Consider the following 19,548-nt stretch of genomic DNA (forward strand, 5'->3'; position numbering starts at 1 on the left):
TGTGTGTGTGTGTGTGTGTGTGTGTGTGTGTTGCTTTAAGACTCAACAAGCCTTCGCAGGGAGAATCCACTTTGAGATCAGAGAACACCAGCTAGATTTCTCCTTTGCGAGCTCTTCAAAGAGCTTTTAGATTAAAGCCGGGCCACCGAGGTAAGGCATGTTTTGGACTCTGTGTTTTATCTTTCTCTGCCTTTGTTTCTCCTGTTTACTGGATTAAGAGGAGGCTGGGGTGAACAGGTTGCATTGTGTTTCCCATTGTCTGGACCCACAGGTGCTTTTTAAGTTGTGTGTTTGAATGTGTGAGTGCTGTTTAGTTCCCACCTGTATCTGCTGGATAGAAGCTTCAATTTTTTATCTCCAGTGTGTGGTCTTCACTGTATAAACTTCAGCATGTCGCCTTGTAAACAAAGATACAACAAAATGACCTTTACCACTCTCAGTCTTTATCACTTCTGCCAGTGTGTTTCAGTTTTGTTAGCATTCACGCCTGACTCATGAGAATAACTGAGTTTTACACGCTTGCCGCCCTGCCTAAGCTTTGTATCTCGTGTTGAAGTTGCTGCATGCCTGCTTGTTGAGGCCGCATTGTTTGAATCCGTTTGGAAACATTTTCATTTTCTTGGCATCACTCTGGAATAGCAGTGGCATACGTGTATAAATCTTTCAGGAGGCTGCCATGCAGTTTTTGGTCGAGAGCCAGGCACAGAGCTTCTAAATGTATAATGAAAAGTCCGAGAGACACTTAACAAGCACTTTGATGGATGTTTGGTGGCTTTGGCTGGATCCACCACATAGTAATATGGGCTTTCAGCGAGTGATTCATAGATAGACATTTCTCCTCATAAGCAAACAACCGCAGGATACTTTAAATCTGCTTCATATGACAAAAACTCAGCAGGAGATAGCCTGGTCTTTGGCTCCAGTAGCACCATATTCTCGTCTTCTTCCTGTTTTTGTCTTAAAAGAACTTGTTTTGCATGAGTTTGAATTGAAGCTGTGACTTCAGGCTTTAGGCGCTCTACTTCTTTAAGAGCTCAGTTGTTGCAGCGCCAGAGGAAAGTGATAAGAGACAAGTCCCACGGGCAGTGGTTTGACAGGAGGAAGGCAATGTGATTGTGTTAACAGTCACTACCAATAACAAATGACCTCATAGCTCCTGGTTCACAGCATAATAATTCAAAAAACTGAAACCTTGTGGGTTACTTGTCATTTCAGTTGGGGTCAGTCTGTGTCAATTCAGACAGAATTAAAGAAATATGTTGCTGCACTGTCTCAGATTCTGTTAGGAGTTTGGGACCCACAACTAAATTCTGTGAAACATCTTTGCTGAAATTTTGAGAATTTCATATGTTTTTCGACCTGAGATTTTTGTAGTTTCTCTCTATAAACCCCAACATATTTTCTGGGAAGTCATCTGAAATTTTAATATCTCCTGAAATATAACTTCCGCAGCCATAAAATCTAGTGAGAACACAGAATTATTTTCGGCAGATCCAAATGACCTAATGGCTCCACCAGAGACCAAATTTTAATTATTGCCCCTTAAAAATGGAAAAAAGTGCAGTTTCTACTGAAGATGGGATTGGCAACCCAGAAAGTGCCCGCAAATGTCCAGACATAGATGTATTCATATATCTTACTAAAAACGCAGTCTTTTGTCAACATTTCCCAAACTTTTGAGGCATATAACTTCAGTAGACATTGATGTAAGGCAAACAAGGGTTTCAGTTCTTTAATTTTCGGACACGTCAATATACGGATGTGGAGTCATTCATTGAAAAGTGTGGTCCTACAAACTGGAGTGTGTACAGTTCTATATATTGTCATTATACCGGTAAAGTTGCTACAAGTTCCTTCTCGGCTTTCTTCTGATTTAGACTTACTGAATGTTCCCATACATACACTTGAAATGAGCACTGAACAGAGAAAATGTTTATTTGAGATGACATGGACGAATCCATTGCTGATTTATGATTTTTTCCACCAGCAGCACGTGCTAACTGAGTAAAGTGACACACAGTTTGCCTGTACTTTTACCACAATTGCTATACCGAATCTACTCATTTGGGAAACCACTGAAAAAGTCAAGCAATATTTCCGTTCCTAAGATTTTATGGCTTAAGTTGGTTACAAAAGAAATACAGCACTAGCAAGCATCATGATATTACTGTGAGGCTTGGTTCTCTTGGGAACTGTCCTGTGTTTCACACTGCTGTGTCAATAGTTTGTTCCTTCTGCTTTGTTTCTCAAGATTCAAGGACATGAGGGTCCGAATCCCAAATACAGCCTCCAGACTGTGCGTGTACATATGTGAGTTTGTGAAAGAAGTTGTAGCTCCTGTTCAACAAATGCATGGTGGTCCTCATGAAGGAAAGACTTCCTTAACACTTCATGTACCTATTGTGTTTATACCATACCGAGGTGTGGCCGATTCCTCACCGTTATTCCAGTCCTAAAACAGACAGTGTCAGACTAAACATGGAGCTTACGCAGGAGTCGCCCAGGGGCAGCTCGAGAAGAATGCCAGGTCATGGGGTGTGCCGAGGAGCGATGGGGTGGCAGTGGTCCCCTTGCCCCTGAGCAGATGGCCTGTAGGAAGCCTTTTGACGAGAACAGAGGAGTGAAGGGGAAGAGGGAGGGAGAGTTCAAGACTAGGCGCAGTGGTTTGCAGCTAAAAGGAAGACTTGTCTTGTTGTTCTCTCCAAACAGTCGCACAATACTCCAGTTCAACTCACAGCAGAAGGCAAACGTGTGTGTCTTTGGGTTTGTGTGTTGGCACGCCTTTGAGCCTTTCATACTCGTAGTCCTGCTCTGCCTGAATAAACTTTGCAAGAAAAGCACAAGTAGTAGTGCTAAAAGAAAGCAGTCACTGTGACAAGTTCGACAACCGGCTTTATGTTGACTGCTGGTGTTGTTGGCAGCTGCTTTCTCAGTCTTCACTCCAGAAAGAGCATTGTTTAGTTGCTCTATTCATGTTTTAATCATTTTAACTTGACTCTCTAGCTTCTGGATGCAAGACAAAATATTCTTCTGCTGTCTTCGAAAACTGGTAATGTCAACAAATATCGAGGGTTAGGTGGTGTATGCATAGTGGAGGTTTTTTGTGTGGAATATAAAGGGGAAAAAGGGGAGTTGAGTAAGAAAATATACCAGTTTTCCCACTGGTTTTCTAGGTTAATGAAGGGGACTGAAATGTTTAGGGCTGGCCATTCAAGTGCAGTTGACCATGTATGCATAAACACTACTGGCTTGTCTTTGTCCAGGATTCAGATGGACCATGTCAACTAGTGCGACAAGGCTGGAAGTAATTGGTGCATTACTGGAAAAAAGCTCCTTACATAGGTGGGTTCAGGATTATAGTGCCTAGACTGTTTCTCTTAGTATCACTGCTGCCTGTATTCAACGTCTTCTCTCTTTAACTCATGACGAGTAAGGCAAGTGTTTAGATAATCCCCTGATCAGCTCAGAGTGATGGTTCAAGTTCATTACCAGGCCTGCGTGTCTCTAGCCAAGTTTCCACTGTACTTTCAAGTGCTAGTTTTTCACACTTATTCTAAACAGTTGCAGATGAACAGCAGAATTTCCTTGCGTGGCTCCATGTCGTGTTCGTTGTTTGTAATAGTCTGACTCTTTGCCTTGTCCTTGAACTTTAGGACTTTGAACCTTGTGTGCTTTACCCTTTAAATGTCCAAAACCCCTGGAATTTCCTTCTTAAGATCATGTATGAAACACACCCTTGAACAGGAGTCCATTTACTCTGCCAACACTATTTAATCTCACCTCTCAGTCAAGGTGCATCCAAGCAGCAGAAGATAAACTCTTAATGCTGCAGATCACTTAATCCAGAAGGTTAGGGCTTTTGGCAGTGGGTTGTCTACACTGTAACCTTACACATGCTGTATGTGTGCGGCAAGGCTTAGCGGAGTTCACACTATTTGAAAGGAGCCTTCTCTGGAGTGAGAGGTACATGCGTGTAGTCGGGTTGTATTACACACACAAGACAGAGTCACGCTGCTTCAAGATTGCTACAAGACGCCTCGTGCCTCCGCAAAGAATGCTCTTCTCTCCTTGGATCCTGCCCCTGGACAAATTTGGCGATGACAAGTGGAAAAAAAGGAGCGAGCTAGGATTCCAAGGTTTAAAAATAAACAGACGGGTAAACTGCAGCCGGCTTTCAAAAACTTTCCCAACTGTGATCAAAGACGACATCATTTACTTGCGGGGAGGTGGAAAAATGCAACAAATGTTTGGTTTGGACAGCTGATTGGAGAGAGGTAGATTTTGCCAGGGTGGCACTACACTACTGTGCTGCTTTATACAGTACAGAGCTTGGCTGATGTACTTGTGACACTACTGGGTTCTCAAGTTGGAGTGAACTTTATTGGACTTGTTTGAGTCTTTGCATGGATGTTCAGAGTAATTGTTCAGAGGCATTGTTTTTATAATTTTTTTGCAAACCTGCCAATAGTAACAAAAAATCCAAATAATGTCTAAAATGAGACGATCTCACATAGTTGGGGAATCATAGTTGTGTTTCAGTATTGCACTGATTTGTTCATCCCAGTGAGAAACAAGCGGTGTCGCCTACCCAGTACTATCCTCTGCCAAATCTGGGGATTAGATCTACTCTTCAACTGGCACACCTGTTATCAAACACGGAACTCATTTCATGAAGTAAATTACAGTGGCATGGAAAGAGACTAAGTCCACTTCTCCCTGTGTCTTTCAGATGAGCCAGACGACAAAGGAGTGAGTTTATTCTGAGAAATGAGGTGGACAGAACCGTGCACATAGACGCTCCAATCTGAGAAGAGACTTTTGGAGAGGTGAGTCAAAGAACTGTGGCCTTCAAATCTGAGCTGTCAGTGTAATTATGCTTAATTATATTCAACCCTGCAATGAAAATCATGTCAGTTCTCTTTTTCCCATTGCATAAAACTGTTAATGTTTGTGCCAATGTGTGCAACTAAGCATTTTCATGGGTTGCACTTTGATAAACCAGACATTAAAACCTTAGTTTACTCTTCAAACAAATTTTGGTGACACCGCTGTCTGAGCTTCAGACCTAGTCTCACTTAGCTCTGCCTAAATTAAGCGGAACTAGAAGCTTCTCTGTACACAACAATGCAGTACCACCTAAGATGCATATGAGATATTGACTTTGGTAAATTGTAGTCTCTGCCAATAGTCTGTTGGACGTTTAGCGGGATACCTGTAAATTGCAGAAATTTCTGTTGTGCTTCTGTAGGGTTTCAGCATCTGGCACTGGCAAAACGAAGCAATGATATGACAACATCATTTAACACTGTTTGTAATGTAGGAAAATAAGAGCTACATTTGAGTAACTGTAAGTCCAAGATCATCCTTTTGAAAAGAATGTTCTCCTATACAAAACATTTATCCACTACACTTTCAATTCTGTTAACAATCATTTACATATTGCAATAAGAAGTTACCAGTCTGTACAGGAAGTAGCTTAAATAGTATTGCTCAAAATGTTTTATTCACTGTGAAAAATCTGGGTGTAACTAAATAACAGACACACCTTTGAAACCGGTATAAAATTAGTCAGGAGCCCATTGTTTGGTCATAATTTAAGGCTAAACGTGTATTATTAAACTGATTTCACATATTTATACAGTGTGTTGGTAAACTGTTTTTCAAAAGGTGTTATTTCCATTCCACATTTCATGAACAGGTTTGTTTTAGTTCTTAATCTATGGCCATGCTAATTCAAAGCCTTGAAGCCTGTTGAAGGTGTTCGGTCTCGCCTGCACCCGTTATGCAATCGCATCACAGAAGGCACCAGATACAGCAAATGTCTCTTACTGGCGCCCTTCAGTTGATCTGTTGTATATCTCTCTAATGACAGTCTGTCTGGTCACGGCTCTCCCTCACTAATGTAAGAGTGTTGTGGAAAGTCTGGAAGTGATTTTTCGTTGTACTGAACATTGTCACACATAACAACCATGACAGCCTAAAGCCTGTTCATCTCACTTGACTTTTCTGGAGGTAGAAAGGAAGAATGTAGTAAAATGAAAGGGGCGTCTCACCTTAATGACCAGATGTGATAGAGTTACTTATGACTGTATTCTTTGAAAGGCATAAGGAAGATATTATACCTGCTGCTGTTTTATTCTGGAAACAGCCACTGCAAATTAAATGATTACGTGTGTGTGTGTGTACGGTGTGAGTCTATGTGTACCCTTTCTTGCTTATGAGTAATCATTTAATTTTATGTCTCCAATGAACAGGCATTATGACATTATGTCATACCTTGTCATATGTATTACACTGCAATATGTATGGGTACCATGGATTTTCCAGCCGTACAATGTTAATGACATTATGGTTTGGTTCCCTTTTTTATTTATTTTCCAGGGCAAGATGGGAAATTCGGAGAGTCAGTACAGCATTCAAGGCCCTAAAGGCACAAGCTTTGTCTTCCCTGGGAAACAGAAGCCATATGCGCTGAAGTTCCGCTCAGCCAAAGATGATGCTCTCTCACCCCATTCGTGGTGGAAAAATGCCCCAGTAGGCTCAGGGTACAAGGCCAGGTGTGTCGGCCGTGGCTGTCTGTCCCCACCTAAAAGCCGACCGCCGTACTCTGCCCGCCACTGCGACTTTGTCTGCAAGGGCGTGAGGGGCAGTCCTAGTGAGCATCGCTGGCACCGGTCTCCTGGATGTGGTATACGAAGGCGACATATGTCAGATGACTATGAGGAAAATCCATATGGAGCTGAGCTTAATGGACACACGCTAAATGGACATAGTGACGAGCATGAGGTTTTAGAGGAACAGAGCAGCCCAAGGGTGGTGATAAAGAAGGATGGCACTCTCAGGGTGGAATTCACCAACACCTCAGGCAATCCCCTTCTACTGGATGAAGCTTCTGGTCCCGTCCAGCTTCTCAAGTTCTCTCCCAATTTGGAGTCTGCCTCCACTCCCAGTTTGCCTGGTTCCAGTGGTAGTAGGCAGGATGACCATCGCAGTGGCCCACCACCAGCCTCTACTTCCTCCACAGCCAGGACTAGCAAAGGAAGTTCTCTGAGCTCTGATGGCTCCTGGTATGACTCCCCCTGGGGGCCCAGCACAGAGCTCTGTGAGCAGGACCAACCAACCAGCAGAACTTTAGTGCACTCCCCCGCCCACCAGCTTGATGCCTTTGCAGAACAGTCCCCCCCTTTGTCCATCACAGACCTTTACAGGGACTCCACAATGGCTGCTACTTTTCCCACAGCCAAGGACTTGTCCTCCCAGTTACAGGAGCCTCCTCCAGGCCAGAGGCAACACCGAGCCTCCTTTGCAGCGGTCTTGGATGTTCCTCTAGAGGAGGAAAGCCTAGAGGTCCCACAGTACTCATCATACACCCTTCCCTGTCGCAGGCCCAAAGCACACACCATTAGCGAACACCTGAACCAGTATGCTGACCAGGAGCAGCAGCAGGAGCAGACTGGGCTCGACTTCATCTTCCACAAGAAAGACTCCATCAAAAACCGCATCAGACGCTTGAGTGACTGGACAGGCAGCCTCAGCCGCAAGAAGAAGAAGTCTCAGGTAAGTTTGGTTAGGATCAGTTTTGGGCGTTACACAGATTTAGTTCTGTGCTCAGGAGTCTTTAATGATATACACTACTTTATTGCTCACAGGGTTCATATAGGGATATCATCTACACGGTATGTAAAACAACAGGCCACATAGATGTAATGTTGGTAGCCACAGTATTTCCCATGGCCAGCCCCCATTGTCTTAGCATACATTACTTTACCACTATCTTGTTTTCTGTAGCTCCTTCATCACTAACCCTAGACAGGAGAGGACATCATTAGCAACCATGCACAGACAGCTTCCTGCCTGCCAAGGTTTATTTGATCGTGAGCCGCAGCAGTTGTCCTGGCATGAGTGGGAACCAACCACCGTCCTCTGGTCTTTTAGCACCACAACACCAGCTGTCTGAGGACAGGGCACAGTGGGGTGGCACAAAATGAAATCTGTAAGGCAGCCAGTGCTGGGTCTTGTTGTTTTTGTGAGGATGGAACAAGGATGGGAGTGACTTTTAATACAATGCAAGACATGGATGAACCTCCGAGGAAGAGAAGTCAGGCGTTGACATGCAGACATCTTGATGACATTTCCTGGGTGGGTAGATTGTATTGTTAAAGTATTATTGCATACTGATCGTTTGTGATTCATTAAGTGTTCAGTGCTTGTCGCATGTGTTTATGTGTTTAGCGGTTTTGTCAGTATGTAGTCAGGCGTACTTGTAGGCTGTGAGAGTGTTGATCTAGCTGAATGGATTATAATTTCAGTTTGTTTAAAACAGGTTTTGATGTCTTCAACTAACTGGTATCTGAGGGATGTGGGTAGAATTTTTGAACCGAGATTGTGAAAATGAAATGCGTGTGAGACACGGAGCTGATATTTGCATGAATGATTTCCTTGGAGTAAAATGGTACTTGTACCGTACAGACACGGGCCAGAGGAGAGGTTGGAAATAACCACAGCTTGTCTACGTGTTGCCTGCACACGTTTCCAAGACCCATGTGATTTTGGTGTACAAACGCTACATTCTTATGAGCTCTAATTTGACATAAAACATTTGTTTAAACTGAGCCTGAACCCGTGTCCCTTTCTGTCTTTGAGGCTCGAAAGCAATTGTCTCTGTGTTAATTCGTTTAGCTTTGCCTTGTAAAAGTTTTAAGAATGCTGTTTGGGTACTGCCAAGAGAATAGCTATAAGCCTTTGAGAGGCTCTGCAGAGTGAAACTAAATCCTCGCTGAAGATTTAACTCCACCCCTCCTCTAATGTTAATGAATGACTTATGGTTGTTCTGGTTGTTGTGTGCAGATTTTCTGGGCTCCCCTCACGTTCCTCAGAGAATAAATCTGCTAATAGGGATTGGTGTTCAGTCATTTGGGTGTTAGAGCAAAACAAAGGATAGAAAGGAACAATTGGAGTATTGAGAAGGCATTTTCTTCTGTGCTGGTATAGGAATTTGTGAGCCTCTCCTTGTGTTTAAACGACAGATAATCTTGAGGGAAATATATGAGACACTTTGCCGTGACACTGTTACCTGGCCCTGTGGTGACAAATATCCAGTATACTGGCAGTATTCATTTTGAGTGTTATGCAGCTTTCACTTTCCTTTAATAATGCCCCTCTCTAAAGCTCCTGCTTGCCATAACGCCATGCTAATTTATGGCCGTGTGTTAGTGCAGCCTAGGACTCCTTTATCTAGTTTAATGTTTGTTTACTTATCCAGTACCAAAATTGATATAGGGTTGCCTTTTTGATGGCAGAAATCATTAAGAGACTTTGAAAAACAAAAGAAAAATGTTTTGCCAATTACACATATTTGTGTCAAGCAGGGATTTCATTTTAAAGACGAATGCTTAAAACGACTAAATCTCAGTTCTGTTCTAAGGCTCCGGACTGATGGGGCTTGCAACCAGTTTATGTTAAAGTCATTGAGGTGCTTGAAACTGGCCTTCGGACCTAATTTCCTCTGTCATTCAAAGGCTGTTTTTTTGCCAAACTTCCAAGTACCATATATCTCCAAGGGTCTCCTTTCAGCAGGTCAACCAAAATCAGGAGCACCTCCAGCTCTGGTTCCCCTCCACCTGGACTTTGCGGCTTTAAAGGTCACACTGCGACCCTGATGCCAAAGACCAAGAACCTGCTTGTAATAAAAAGCAGCTGGAAGCGAACTGGGAGAGGCACGATAAATTTGGACTGTGCTGACTAAAAGAAACTGCAGAAAGACTCACCCTGTGCACAGCGTGCAATTTCCTACGGCTAAAGTATACAAATACTGTGAGTTTTATGGTGGCAGGTGGACATAATGCATTAACAAAGGCTGTCCTTAAGTGAACACTGAGTTCAGGGAGTTCGTTGCAAGCTCTGCAAGTTAAAAATGAGTTCTGAGCTGTCTTGTAACAGAATGTAAGGGGGAAAATTTTGAATTGCTTGCTAAATATGGAGAAGGGACAGTAGAAACAGCATGAAACATGAATAAGGATGGAGAAGATGTGGACGGAGCTGAGTGAGACGCATGAGTAAACAAGAAACGGAAAATGAGTTCTGGCATGACAGCACATACTGTGCGTCTGCATGTTGAGAGTGCTCCACGCAGTTGCCAGGGGCAGAATCGATGCTGCAATCTGCTCAAGTGTAGGTAGGCTGTCATTAGGCATGAAAGGGTGCAATTCCATCAAGTGTTCATTTGGGGAATTGGGAAGCCACATCAGGCCTCAAATGACGTGAAATTGTCTGAGCCTGGAGGGTTCCAACCTCCCAGGTGCCATCACAGGAAATTTGTCCCACTTTCTCAGCCTAGCGAAAAATTTAGCGACTGTAATGCAGACTTTGAAGTAGGTTCGAGTGGTTTGACTAGATTTTTCAAAAGTTTTGGAGTGCCTTGGGGCTAATTGAAAGGAGCACAGTTGATTTCTGTCCCAGTATAAGCTCACTGAGGCTTGCTGTATATACAGAAATCTCTACGTCTGGGGGCAAACATGGGATGCTTTGCCTAAAAGTAGATCCGAACAACGAATGTTTAAACTCATGTTTCTACGATCTGCAAACCCGAGCTACGCTTCCACTGACATCTAATCAATAACACTGTAATGTTAAGTTATCATGGCAGTCGAATCCTTCCCCCTTTGTCCTCTCACCTTCCTCTAATGACATTTCTCACGCTTTTCATGGCTTTTCTACCTCCACAGGAGACCAGGTCCAAAGACCTGAGTGATGCCTTTGACAGTGGGGTTGATGGCCTGACTGCAGACACCAGCTCACCCTCCCAGGTCTCCAGCGTCGTCTGGTTCCCCGGAGCCTCCAGGGCCCAATCATCAGGAGCCATTCACCAAACAACCGATGCCCTCCGCCAGAACATCTACGAGAACTTCATGAGGGAGCTGGAGATGGGCACCGGACAGGGAGGAGGGGGATTAGGCGATAGAAGAGACCCATCCACGGGCACTGAGGAGGGTGAAAGCAGCAGCGAGTCGGCCGAGGGCTCCCTGGAGGAGCTGGACCTTCTGTTTGAGAAGGAGCAGGGTGTGGTCCGACGGGCCGGCTGGCTCTCTTTTAAACCCCTCATAACCCTGCACAAAGACAGGAAGCTGGAACTGGTAACCCGCCGCAAGTGGAAGCAGTACTGGGTGACCCTCAAAGGTGAGCATGAATCTTCCCTTCTTGAAAAGAAGCCAAAGAAACTGCTGACTTGTTTCAGAATAATTCAGAGTTAAGTAGATTATCCACATTTGCGCTCTGTAATTCAGTTTTGACAGGCAGGTAGGTTCCTGTTTATTCTCGGGGCTTTTCTCTTAACAGCAGTCATGTCCTTGACTGTAGCATCTCAGCTGACGTTAAGTGATTGTCCTCCCCTCCCACCCTAAACGCTTCCAGGGAATTACGCTGTTGCTTCAGGCCAAATGAATAAAATTAGGCTTTGAAATATGGCTGTATGTTCAAATACTGCTTTTATAGAACTGTATTTATGGATGATTACTGCTTGGAGGAAAAAAAGAAAAGATATAAAGTGGAGTGTTTCTGATTCTAAGTGGCCTTTTAGGAGAATTCGAAACATCTGTGGTTTTGTGTTACCTGGGATTAGCTGATATGTTTTTTAGGGCCAATACAGATATTTTGAATCAATGTATATTTTCCGTAAAACACAAATTCCAATAAACTTTTTTGAAGTGCCTTTGTTTGTTCAAGTTTTAGCTGTAAAACAGCTTCTCCACATTTATCTTTTATTGTTACTGGCGACGTATAATCAGTGAATTTATGATATTGGAAATCTGTTAAAAAAAACAAAACAAAAAAACATACTGCTAATTTTTAACGTACTGATTATCAAATCCAAATATTAACCAAGCCAGTAATTGGTCAACCCCTAATTTTTACAAAGGTGCTGTGGTTGCAAATTATTAGGTGACAACAATAAAACACTCCACAATAAAACACTCCAGCTTACAGTCTGGAGAACTTTGCTTGTTCTCATGTAGCTTGTCTTCTGTATCTGCCGCTTGTATACATTCGTGTTCACATCTCATTCCTTTCATGTTCGTCCTTTTGCAGGATGTACGTTGCTCTTCTATGAAACTTACGGCAAAGGTTCACCGGAGCAGGAACTGTCACCTCGCTATGCCCTTCTGGCCGAGGACAGCATCGTCCAGGCTGTTCCTGAACACCCAAAGAAGGAGAACGTGTTCTGCCTCAGCAACTCGTACGGAGACGTCTACCTCTTCCAGGTGAAGACTATCAGCAGAGACACTGCTCCACACTGAGCTTTTCTCTGGAATCCTTTGCTTGTTAATAAAGTGAAGCCATCAGTGATGAATCTCCTGAACATTGTCACTCAGAAGTTTCATTTATTGTTGAATATGTTACCTTTGGTGAGGAGGCAGCTGAGCCCTGTACTATCGCAGTGAACACGCTGTCAGGAAACACAGAAATATGCAAAATGTTCCCACAGTGCACACTTGCAGAACATGGTTGAATTATATCAGACACACACTTTTTTGGCTTCCCTTCCCTCGAGTGTAACGTATGAAATTTCAGCCTGTGAGAAACTTGCGAGCAAAGTGGCCAAACTTTCCGACTACGGGGTCTGAGAGCACATCGAATTTGCTCCGTTGTGCTTGCTGACCTACATATCCCTACCAAATTCATACCCAACCTTTCCCTGTTTCCTCCTCCACTCATGATCACAAGCTCAAAGGCTGCACTCGGTCGCGGTGTCCAGACCTACATCTAATTAAAAGGCTGTGTGTGGAGCTGACATGGCCCCACAGACAAGCAATGAGAAAATCAAGTCTGTGACATGAAGACAGCCTTGTTTTCATCCTTTTCTTTCCACTCACATGGCCTGTTGAGCGCAAGTTATTTTCATTCAAAAGAGGGTTCAAGTGACTTCTCAACCAATGTGTTGCCAAAGTGATAAAAGTATAATATCCATGAAACGGCTTTTTAACAGTGAGAATGTAGGTTTGATTTAAACAACAGTTTATAACCAGCTCTCTCTCATAGAGGCACGGTTAATCAAGCTTACTTTTATTGATCCCGCAAAGCCAAGCTCACCACCCAATCATCTTTTTGTGATATATTATGTGCAGCAATCCTAGGAGATTTATCAGGCTTTGGATCTCTGAATCCAGCTTGTAACGGGGATATTGGCCTCGCTGCTTCATCAAATTCAACTCCACGTCCCTCTTTGCCCTTCCAGGCCAGCAACCAGACTGACCTGGAGAACTGGGTGACAGCCATCCACTCTGCTAGTGCCTCGCTGCTGGCCAAGCGCCAGGGGAAGGAGGATACGGTGCGTCTGCTGCGAACTCAGGTCCGCGGCCTGCTGCAGAAGATCGACATGGACGGGAAGATGAAGAAGATGGCCGAGCTACAGCTGACGGTAGTCGGCGATCCCAAGAATCGCAAGGCTATTGAGAACCAGGTGAGCATGTGATGGTGAAACATTAAATAATACCAGCATCACTGAGAGTACTGGAGGTCTTGTACACTTCATGCCCTTGGGACAAATCTCACACAGCATATGCAGGATTACTTTGCAGCATAGATCAGGTGGTGTGACGTATGCTCTTAGTTTTACTTTTAAAACTCCTCTGTGTGCTTTTACTCCACATTATATGTGTAATAACCGCATGATGTGCCCTACTTAATTTCCCTGATTGTGTGACTGTGGTGGCAAGGCTGTGTTTTATTTTTGTCTGTGGGTGGGTGAAGTGGCCTAAATGCATCATTCCCCAAATGTATCGCGAGAGGCCCAGGGGAGCAGCTCGCTCCCCGAGCATCAGATTGGGGTTCCAGATGTTTCCTAGTAATGGGCTCTCAACGTGCATTATCCTCTTCCTCCTCCTCACAGCCTGGGGGAGAATCCAAACACCCAGCACTGCGCTGTAGCCTACATACAGCAGATTACAGTATGAAAAATCTCTCACCTATAGCTTAGCAGGAGCAAAAATGCTCTTAGAAGAAATTAGTGTTTGTAGTGGAATGTGGGTAAAACTGGCTACTTCTTTTGATACCTGCAACTCAGGTGGTCAGTGACTTACAGAGCTAGTTAAAGAAAAAATGTAGACTTTTTACATCTCCATAGCTACAAGGGACCACAATGTTTCATCAGACTGTTAACGTGCAGTTATGGGGTATTTTCAGGCTCGTATTTGGCCTTCAGTTAGAGCGCCCTAAGTGAAAGTATACCTACGTTATTATGAAGAACAAGACGGATGGAAGCGGAGATGTCACTGCTTGGCTCCTACCCTGGCTGCATTCTTGTGATGCTTGTGTCTGTTTCCAATTAACCAGTGTGCCACCTCAGAGGAGACAAAGAGACAGGCAGGGTTGGAGTCAATGATAGGGTCAGAGGGGTATGGGGCAGGACTCTGATGCAGGCGCCTTGAGGCTGATGATAGATTTAAGGTTTCGGTGGGGCTGTCTTGCACCAACGGGGCACCACTTTGATGTCCCCTCCCACCCCCACCCATGTGTACTGAAATCAGTGCCAGCAGACCTTGTTTGAAGTCTGCCTTTGCCCCCTTTCACTCTCACATACACACACACAATGCGATCAAGTTGCATTGAATGACTTATAATGCATTAGGGCTTTTACAGAGAGCAGGGGGCAGATGTTATAGAGGGGGATAAGAAAAGATGAGACTCTGTTAAAAGAAAGCTCTGAAATGGATGTCAATACATTGTGCATCCAGGACAGATGGGCCTGAACATGTCGTGCTTTTCACTGACGCTGGTCGATTGTTGCGCTGCACTGATTCCAGCCAGCTTGACGCACGAAGCAATAGGCCCCAATCAAAAAATTCTCTTCATCAGTGATGCACCGTAGCGTGAATCATCAAATCGAATTTTATGCACAGGACTATTTTAAGACATCCTCGAATGAAGACACAGATATGCGAGTGTTGACAAACAGATCCAGATGGCGTTTAAATCAGAAGCATGCGAGGATCCTCTGTGATAGTTATACTTAGACATTAATTTTTTCCAAAGTGGCAACTTTCCTAAAATTGCCTTTGCTTTTGAGGAAGGAGCTTATCTGATTCAGTCAGTAATACCTCCTTCCCCATCTAAAGTCATCTTCAAACTACCCAGTGGAATTAAATCACAGTTCCTCTTGAACACCGTGTTTTATATAATGACCCAAGAATAGCAGGATAAAAAACTGTGCTTTGCCTACTTACATCAGAGGATTTATGAACAAGGTTCTTAAGTTCAAGTAACACCAAGAGTCAGACCAGACACGACAGCCGTGTGACTTTGTCAGCTTCCCTAACAAGTAATGAAAACACGCTGAAGTCATCCACCTCTCTGCAGTAAATCATGCGAATGTTATATGTGACCGCTGTGTCCACCTCTTGGTTGAAAAAGTTGTTTTGTCAAGTTTAATGTCACTTTTAGAGAGTATAGTCACATATAATCCCTCTTTAGTACATGCTGCTAAATAGTGTACAGTAAAGTAAGTAAGTGAACTCTGTAATTTCTGTTGAAAGGTGGCTGTAGGTGACAATTACAGGATGAAGCTAAAGGCTAAAACACAGAGCAGCAGTGACACAAGTGGAAAAGAGTCATGTAGTTAGCAAAGTGACTCAGTGATGCTGTCATACAGCTTTATCTCTCTAAAATTTGCTTCTGGTAATGCTAGACTAAGTAAGGTTGAAGCAGTGAAATCTCTGAGTGAATGGAAGTGACATGAAATTCAAGTTTCTGTTTGTGTGAAGGAAAATGTGTCATTTATTCTTTCAAAAGTTTCATAGTTTGGTTTGTAAGACAAGCTCATGCATTTTGTATTCCCGTATCCACAAGGGTTACTTCTACATGTTCACCCGTAATTTGTAACTGTGTGGATCGTGCATACTCCAAGTACAATTGGATGTGTGCCTGGAAAAGAAATGGAGCTCAGAACAAATACTTGCTATGACAAGAAGCCATGGAAAGAGATTGTTCTGTCATTCACACCTTTAAAAATGATCAGTGGAAGCGATGTAATTGAAGTGGTCGTTGCTAGACTTTGGAGGTTCTTTGATTTGTTGCTACCTGCAGCAAAAGTATCCAAATACAGTGCAAAGTTCTAAATTCTCCAGAAACGTTGTGCCGTGTCTACCCACTGTGCTCAGCAGAACTCAGAAATAATCACACTGACATGTAAATAGCAAAGTCACAGCTAGCCTTTCAGAAACATCCACAGTAGTCTTCTCTGTATTACTGTCCAGCCGTCTACGTTTCTAATGTCTACTGTCAAAGTCCGTATCTGTAATTGCACAGGAATTTAAAAAAAAAAAAAAAAAAAAACTGGTGGTAACAGAGTTCATAAATGAATTGTACAAAGGGACAAACTGGCAAAAGTATTTATGCTTTGCAGACATCAATGTCTTTGAAAAGTAACCGTGTGCAACAAAATATCAGCTATTTAATTCCTCACTCTGCTGATTGTGTTTCATTTTTACAGTAGCACAGATAAATGGCTTCCCAAATGCAAGGTCATTTTAACCGAAGTTCACGAATTCCTTGCTGACGTTCCAATGATCAAAATCTAGAAAAGAAACGTTTGAATGTCATTGACTCAAGGCTTGTTGACTGAGGCCACCTGCACGGTTACATCCATAGTTTTATCTCAGAGCAGAGTTCTGCTCCCATAATAGTCTCTGTGCAAGTTCTTTGTTTAAGATGTTAAGATGTCAGGTTCATAAAACCCCACCCTGTGGCTCTTTCTAAGTTTGTTCCTAATCTGAAAGAATGCCGTCAATGTGAGTGGGAGCTAATGGGACAACACCATAGGGTGCGTTATTGTAAATGAACTCACAGCGCAGACGAGACCTATTAAAGCCAGTTGTTATGGAGGGTTGTTTAACTGAGTGTTCTCATTAAACCCAGTCTCCAGCCAACAAAATAAGCACTTTCTTATAGCTTACATAGTGCAAACAGGGATAGGGGGAAGGCAACTGTAAACTCTGTGTGTGTGAATGTGTGTGTGTGGAGGTTTAACGGGTGGTCTGTGTAACATCACCAGCCTCTCAAGACTTACATAAACTTGGGCATTTAGATTCGCTGCACACACACTTCCCTGCTTGATATGCAGTCATCCCTCACTATCAAACCTCCACCAAAGTTATGTCCTTACCCTCCACCAACATCTGCAAGCAATTTCAACTTGAAGGAAAGCACTCGACTGACCCTGGATCTCCCTCTTTGATTCTGCCTTCCCACCACCACCCCCTCTCCTCACTCCCTCCATCATGCCCCCCCTCCAACTCTCCTCGCTCAGTCACCACCCAAAAACCCAATTCACATTCAGAACCAGGCTAAAGAAGTAATATTATTTATTTTTCCCTCAGATCCAGCAGTGGGAGCAGAACCTGGAGAGGTTCAACATGGATCTCTTCCGGATGCGCTGCTACCTCGCCAGTCTGCAGGGCGGAGAGCTGCCCAACCCAAAGAGCCTGCTAGCTATCGCCAGCCGCCCAACCAAAACCACCCTGGGACGCCTCGGGATTTTCTCAGTCTCCTCCTTCCATGCACTGGTAAGGAAGCCCGGGACAGTCCTTGCGGAAGGACATGAATGACTAATGAGCTGATGCTGAGGAAAGAATCAGAAAATCAGTGCTGCGTCCTGTTTAGATGCTTTGTAGCAACCTTTTTTGTGTGTGACACTTCAGCTTTGATTTCCTTGATGTCTCACAGTAACCTTGAAAACCTTTTAATCATTTGATCCTGCAAACATTCCTGTTACTGGAGGAAAATGAACCTAATTAAGATGCTTTGATTAGATGGAATTTTTTGTTCAGCTAAGTGATTGCAATCCTGATACTGTGTATCTGTTCAGATCTGTTCCAGAGACGAGGCCACGGTCAGGAGGCGGTCGTTGTCGCTGACTTACAGACAGCACAAGAGAGGCCTATTCTCCTCCCTTAAAGGCCTCGACAACCTCACGAAGAGAGGCCGTGATAAGAGACCCTCTGTATCACAGGTATTACTAAACACACAGAGAAAGTCACACACATCTGAGCATTTATCTTTAACTAGAACACAATCTTCAGTAGTATCAAGTACTAGACACTTTCTAAGCATACTGTATATAAGAAAGGAAATTAGACTACCTAAAACTGATATGTTATTGGTGTTTTACCTAGATGTTCAAAGTCTGTTTTGCCTTGAAGACCCTCTCTAGTCATGGATTTAACCTCTCAAACCACAGCTACGTCTATCAAAGTTACATGTACAGAAGATTTATCAATGAAAATAATCTGTTCATACCTTAAAATGGCTTAAATGTAATACACAGTTCATTGGAAATTCAGTTTATAAGTGTATTGTCATATACAACAATAACAGTGAAATACCATTAGTAGTTCACTGTGGGCCTACTTCATGCCATGATTAGGCTGTTGCATTTACACTGGATCTCTCTGTCACATGGATCTATGTAGCCCTTGCCTCTTTCTCCAGTCACTCAACTTATGTATGGCAGCTCGAGCACACCGGCTCACCTACGACTCTGCTCAAATACTGTAAAACTGCTCTGTGCTAAATAATAGCAAGTTACAGTATTGGAGTAATTCAATTGTACATGTTCAACAAGGAAACTGATTCCGAAGAAGAAGAATAATACAGAAATCCCCGCTGAGCAAGTTGACGAGATTGATTCTGTATGAAAGTCCAGAGGTGTTGATCTGTTTTACTATGCCATTAGCAGTGTTTCGTTAACATATTTTTGTGCATATTTTCAAGCATTGCGTTAAAAACAGTCAGTGGAAACGGACAAATCTTAGAAAACCTCCTGACTTTGGCAAAAAAAACAACAACTAATTTTAACGTTTGCTTGAGGTGGTTTTTGACTTTGTTGGAAAAAGTGAAAAGGCATAACACCGTTTAACTCATATGACTGATATCTGGTTCCTCTTTTTTCATTGTCTGTGTCTCTGGACGGCATGACACGTGTCCAGTACCAACTGACATGAAAGAATATTTACAACTTGCCTGAAAGAAATCCATTTTTGAAGACCGTTCTCCATTTTTTTTTGTTGATGGCCAAAGTTTTTGTTAGTTTCTTTTTGCTCTTCAAGGTTTTTAGGCAGATGGCAAATGAATCAATTTAAATTAGGCTTCTTCTGCACTTTGTATTCCATCTATGTGTAATGTAGCCTATGCCGCCAGCTTCTGACAACACTACACTGCCTAGTTTATTTGCTCCAGTTAATGGAAACCAGCCTTAATTTCCATTTTTCCATTTCCGACACTTGACAGTTACACAGAACCGGTACACTGCAGCTTCAGTGTGGATATGCTCAGTCATGGTGTTGACTGCTTATTTCATCATGATCTGTCCTCCAACATATAAAAATCACCATGTAATGATATTCACAAGTTCAAAACACCAGAGGGGGTCTTTAGGTAAACTGTGCATTAGATTTGCTTATGTAGGTTCAAGATTACTGCGTTCTGTGTCACTTTATACTTGGATGAAACTGAATTTAAGATGTGACTTGTAGCATGCCTATGAGCAATCACTTAAAT

At 43.2% G+C, this 19,548-nt stretch overlaps 1 protein-coding gene across 5 annotated transcripts in view; it reads left to right on the plus strand.

The window, feature by feature from the left end:
• Positions 1–19,548, plus strand: part of tiam2a (TIAM Rac1 associated GEF 2a) — a 106,845-nt gene that overhangs the window by 50,121 nt on the left and 37,176 nt on the right. For 3 of the 5 annotated variants that reach the window (XM_051938400.1, XM_051938495.1, XM_022204132.2), the window contains exons 2-8: positions 4,730–4,826; positions 6,382–7,557; positions 10,725–11,175; positions 12,085–12,257; positions 13,232–13,456; positions 17,370–17,555; positions 17,858–18,001. In XM_051938400.1, the coding sequence (XP_051794360.1) occupies positions 6,388–7,557; positions 10,725–11,175; positions 12,085–12,257; positions 13,232–13,456; positions 17,370–17,555; positions 17,858–18,001 (2,349 nt within the window). In that variant the 5' untranslated portion in view covers positions 4,730–4,826; positions 6,382–6,387. Of the gene's footprint in view, positions 1–17; positions 151–4,729; positions 4,827–6,381; positions 7,558–7,959; positions 8,140–10,724; positions 11,176–12,084; positions 12,258–13,231; positions 13,457–17,369; positions 17,556–17,857; positions 18,002–19,548 lie in introns of those variants that run through there. The other 2 variants (XM_051938459.1, XM_022204134.2) reach the window with 2 other exon arrangements.

This window comes from Acanthochromis polyacanthus, chromosome 1 (assembly GCF_021347895.1).
Source record: "Acanthochromis polyacanthus isolate Apoly-LR-REF ecotype Palm Island chromosome 1, KAUST_Apoly_ChrSc, whole genome shotgun sequence".
In the NCBI taxonomy this organism is placed as follows: domain Eukaryota; kingdom Metazoa; phylum Chordata; class Actinopteri; family Pomacentridae; genus Acanthochromis; species Acanthochromis polyacanthus.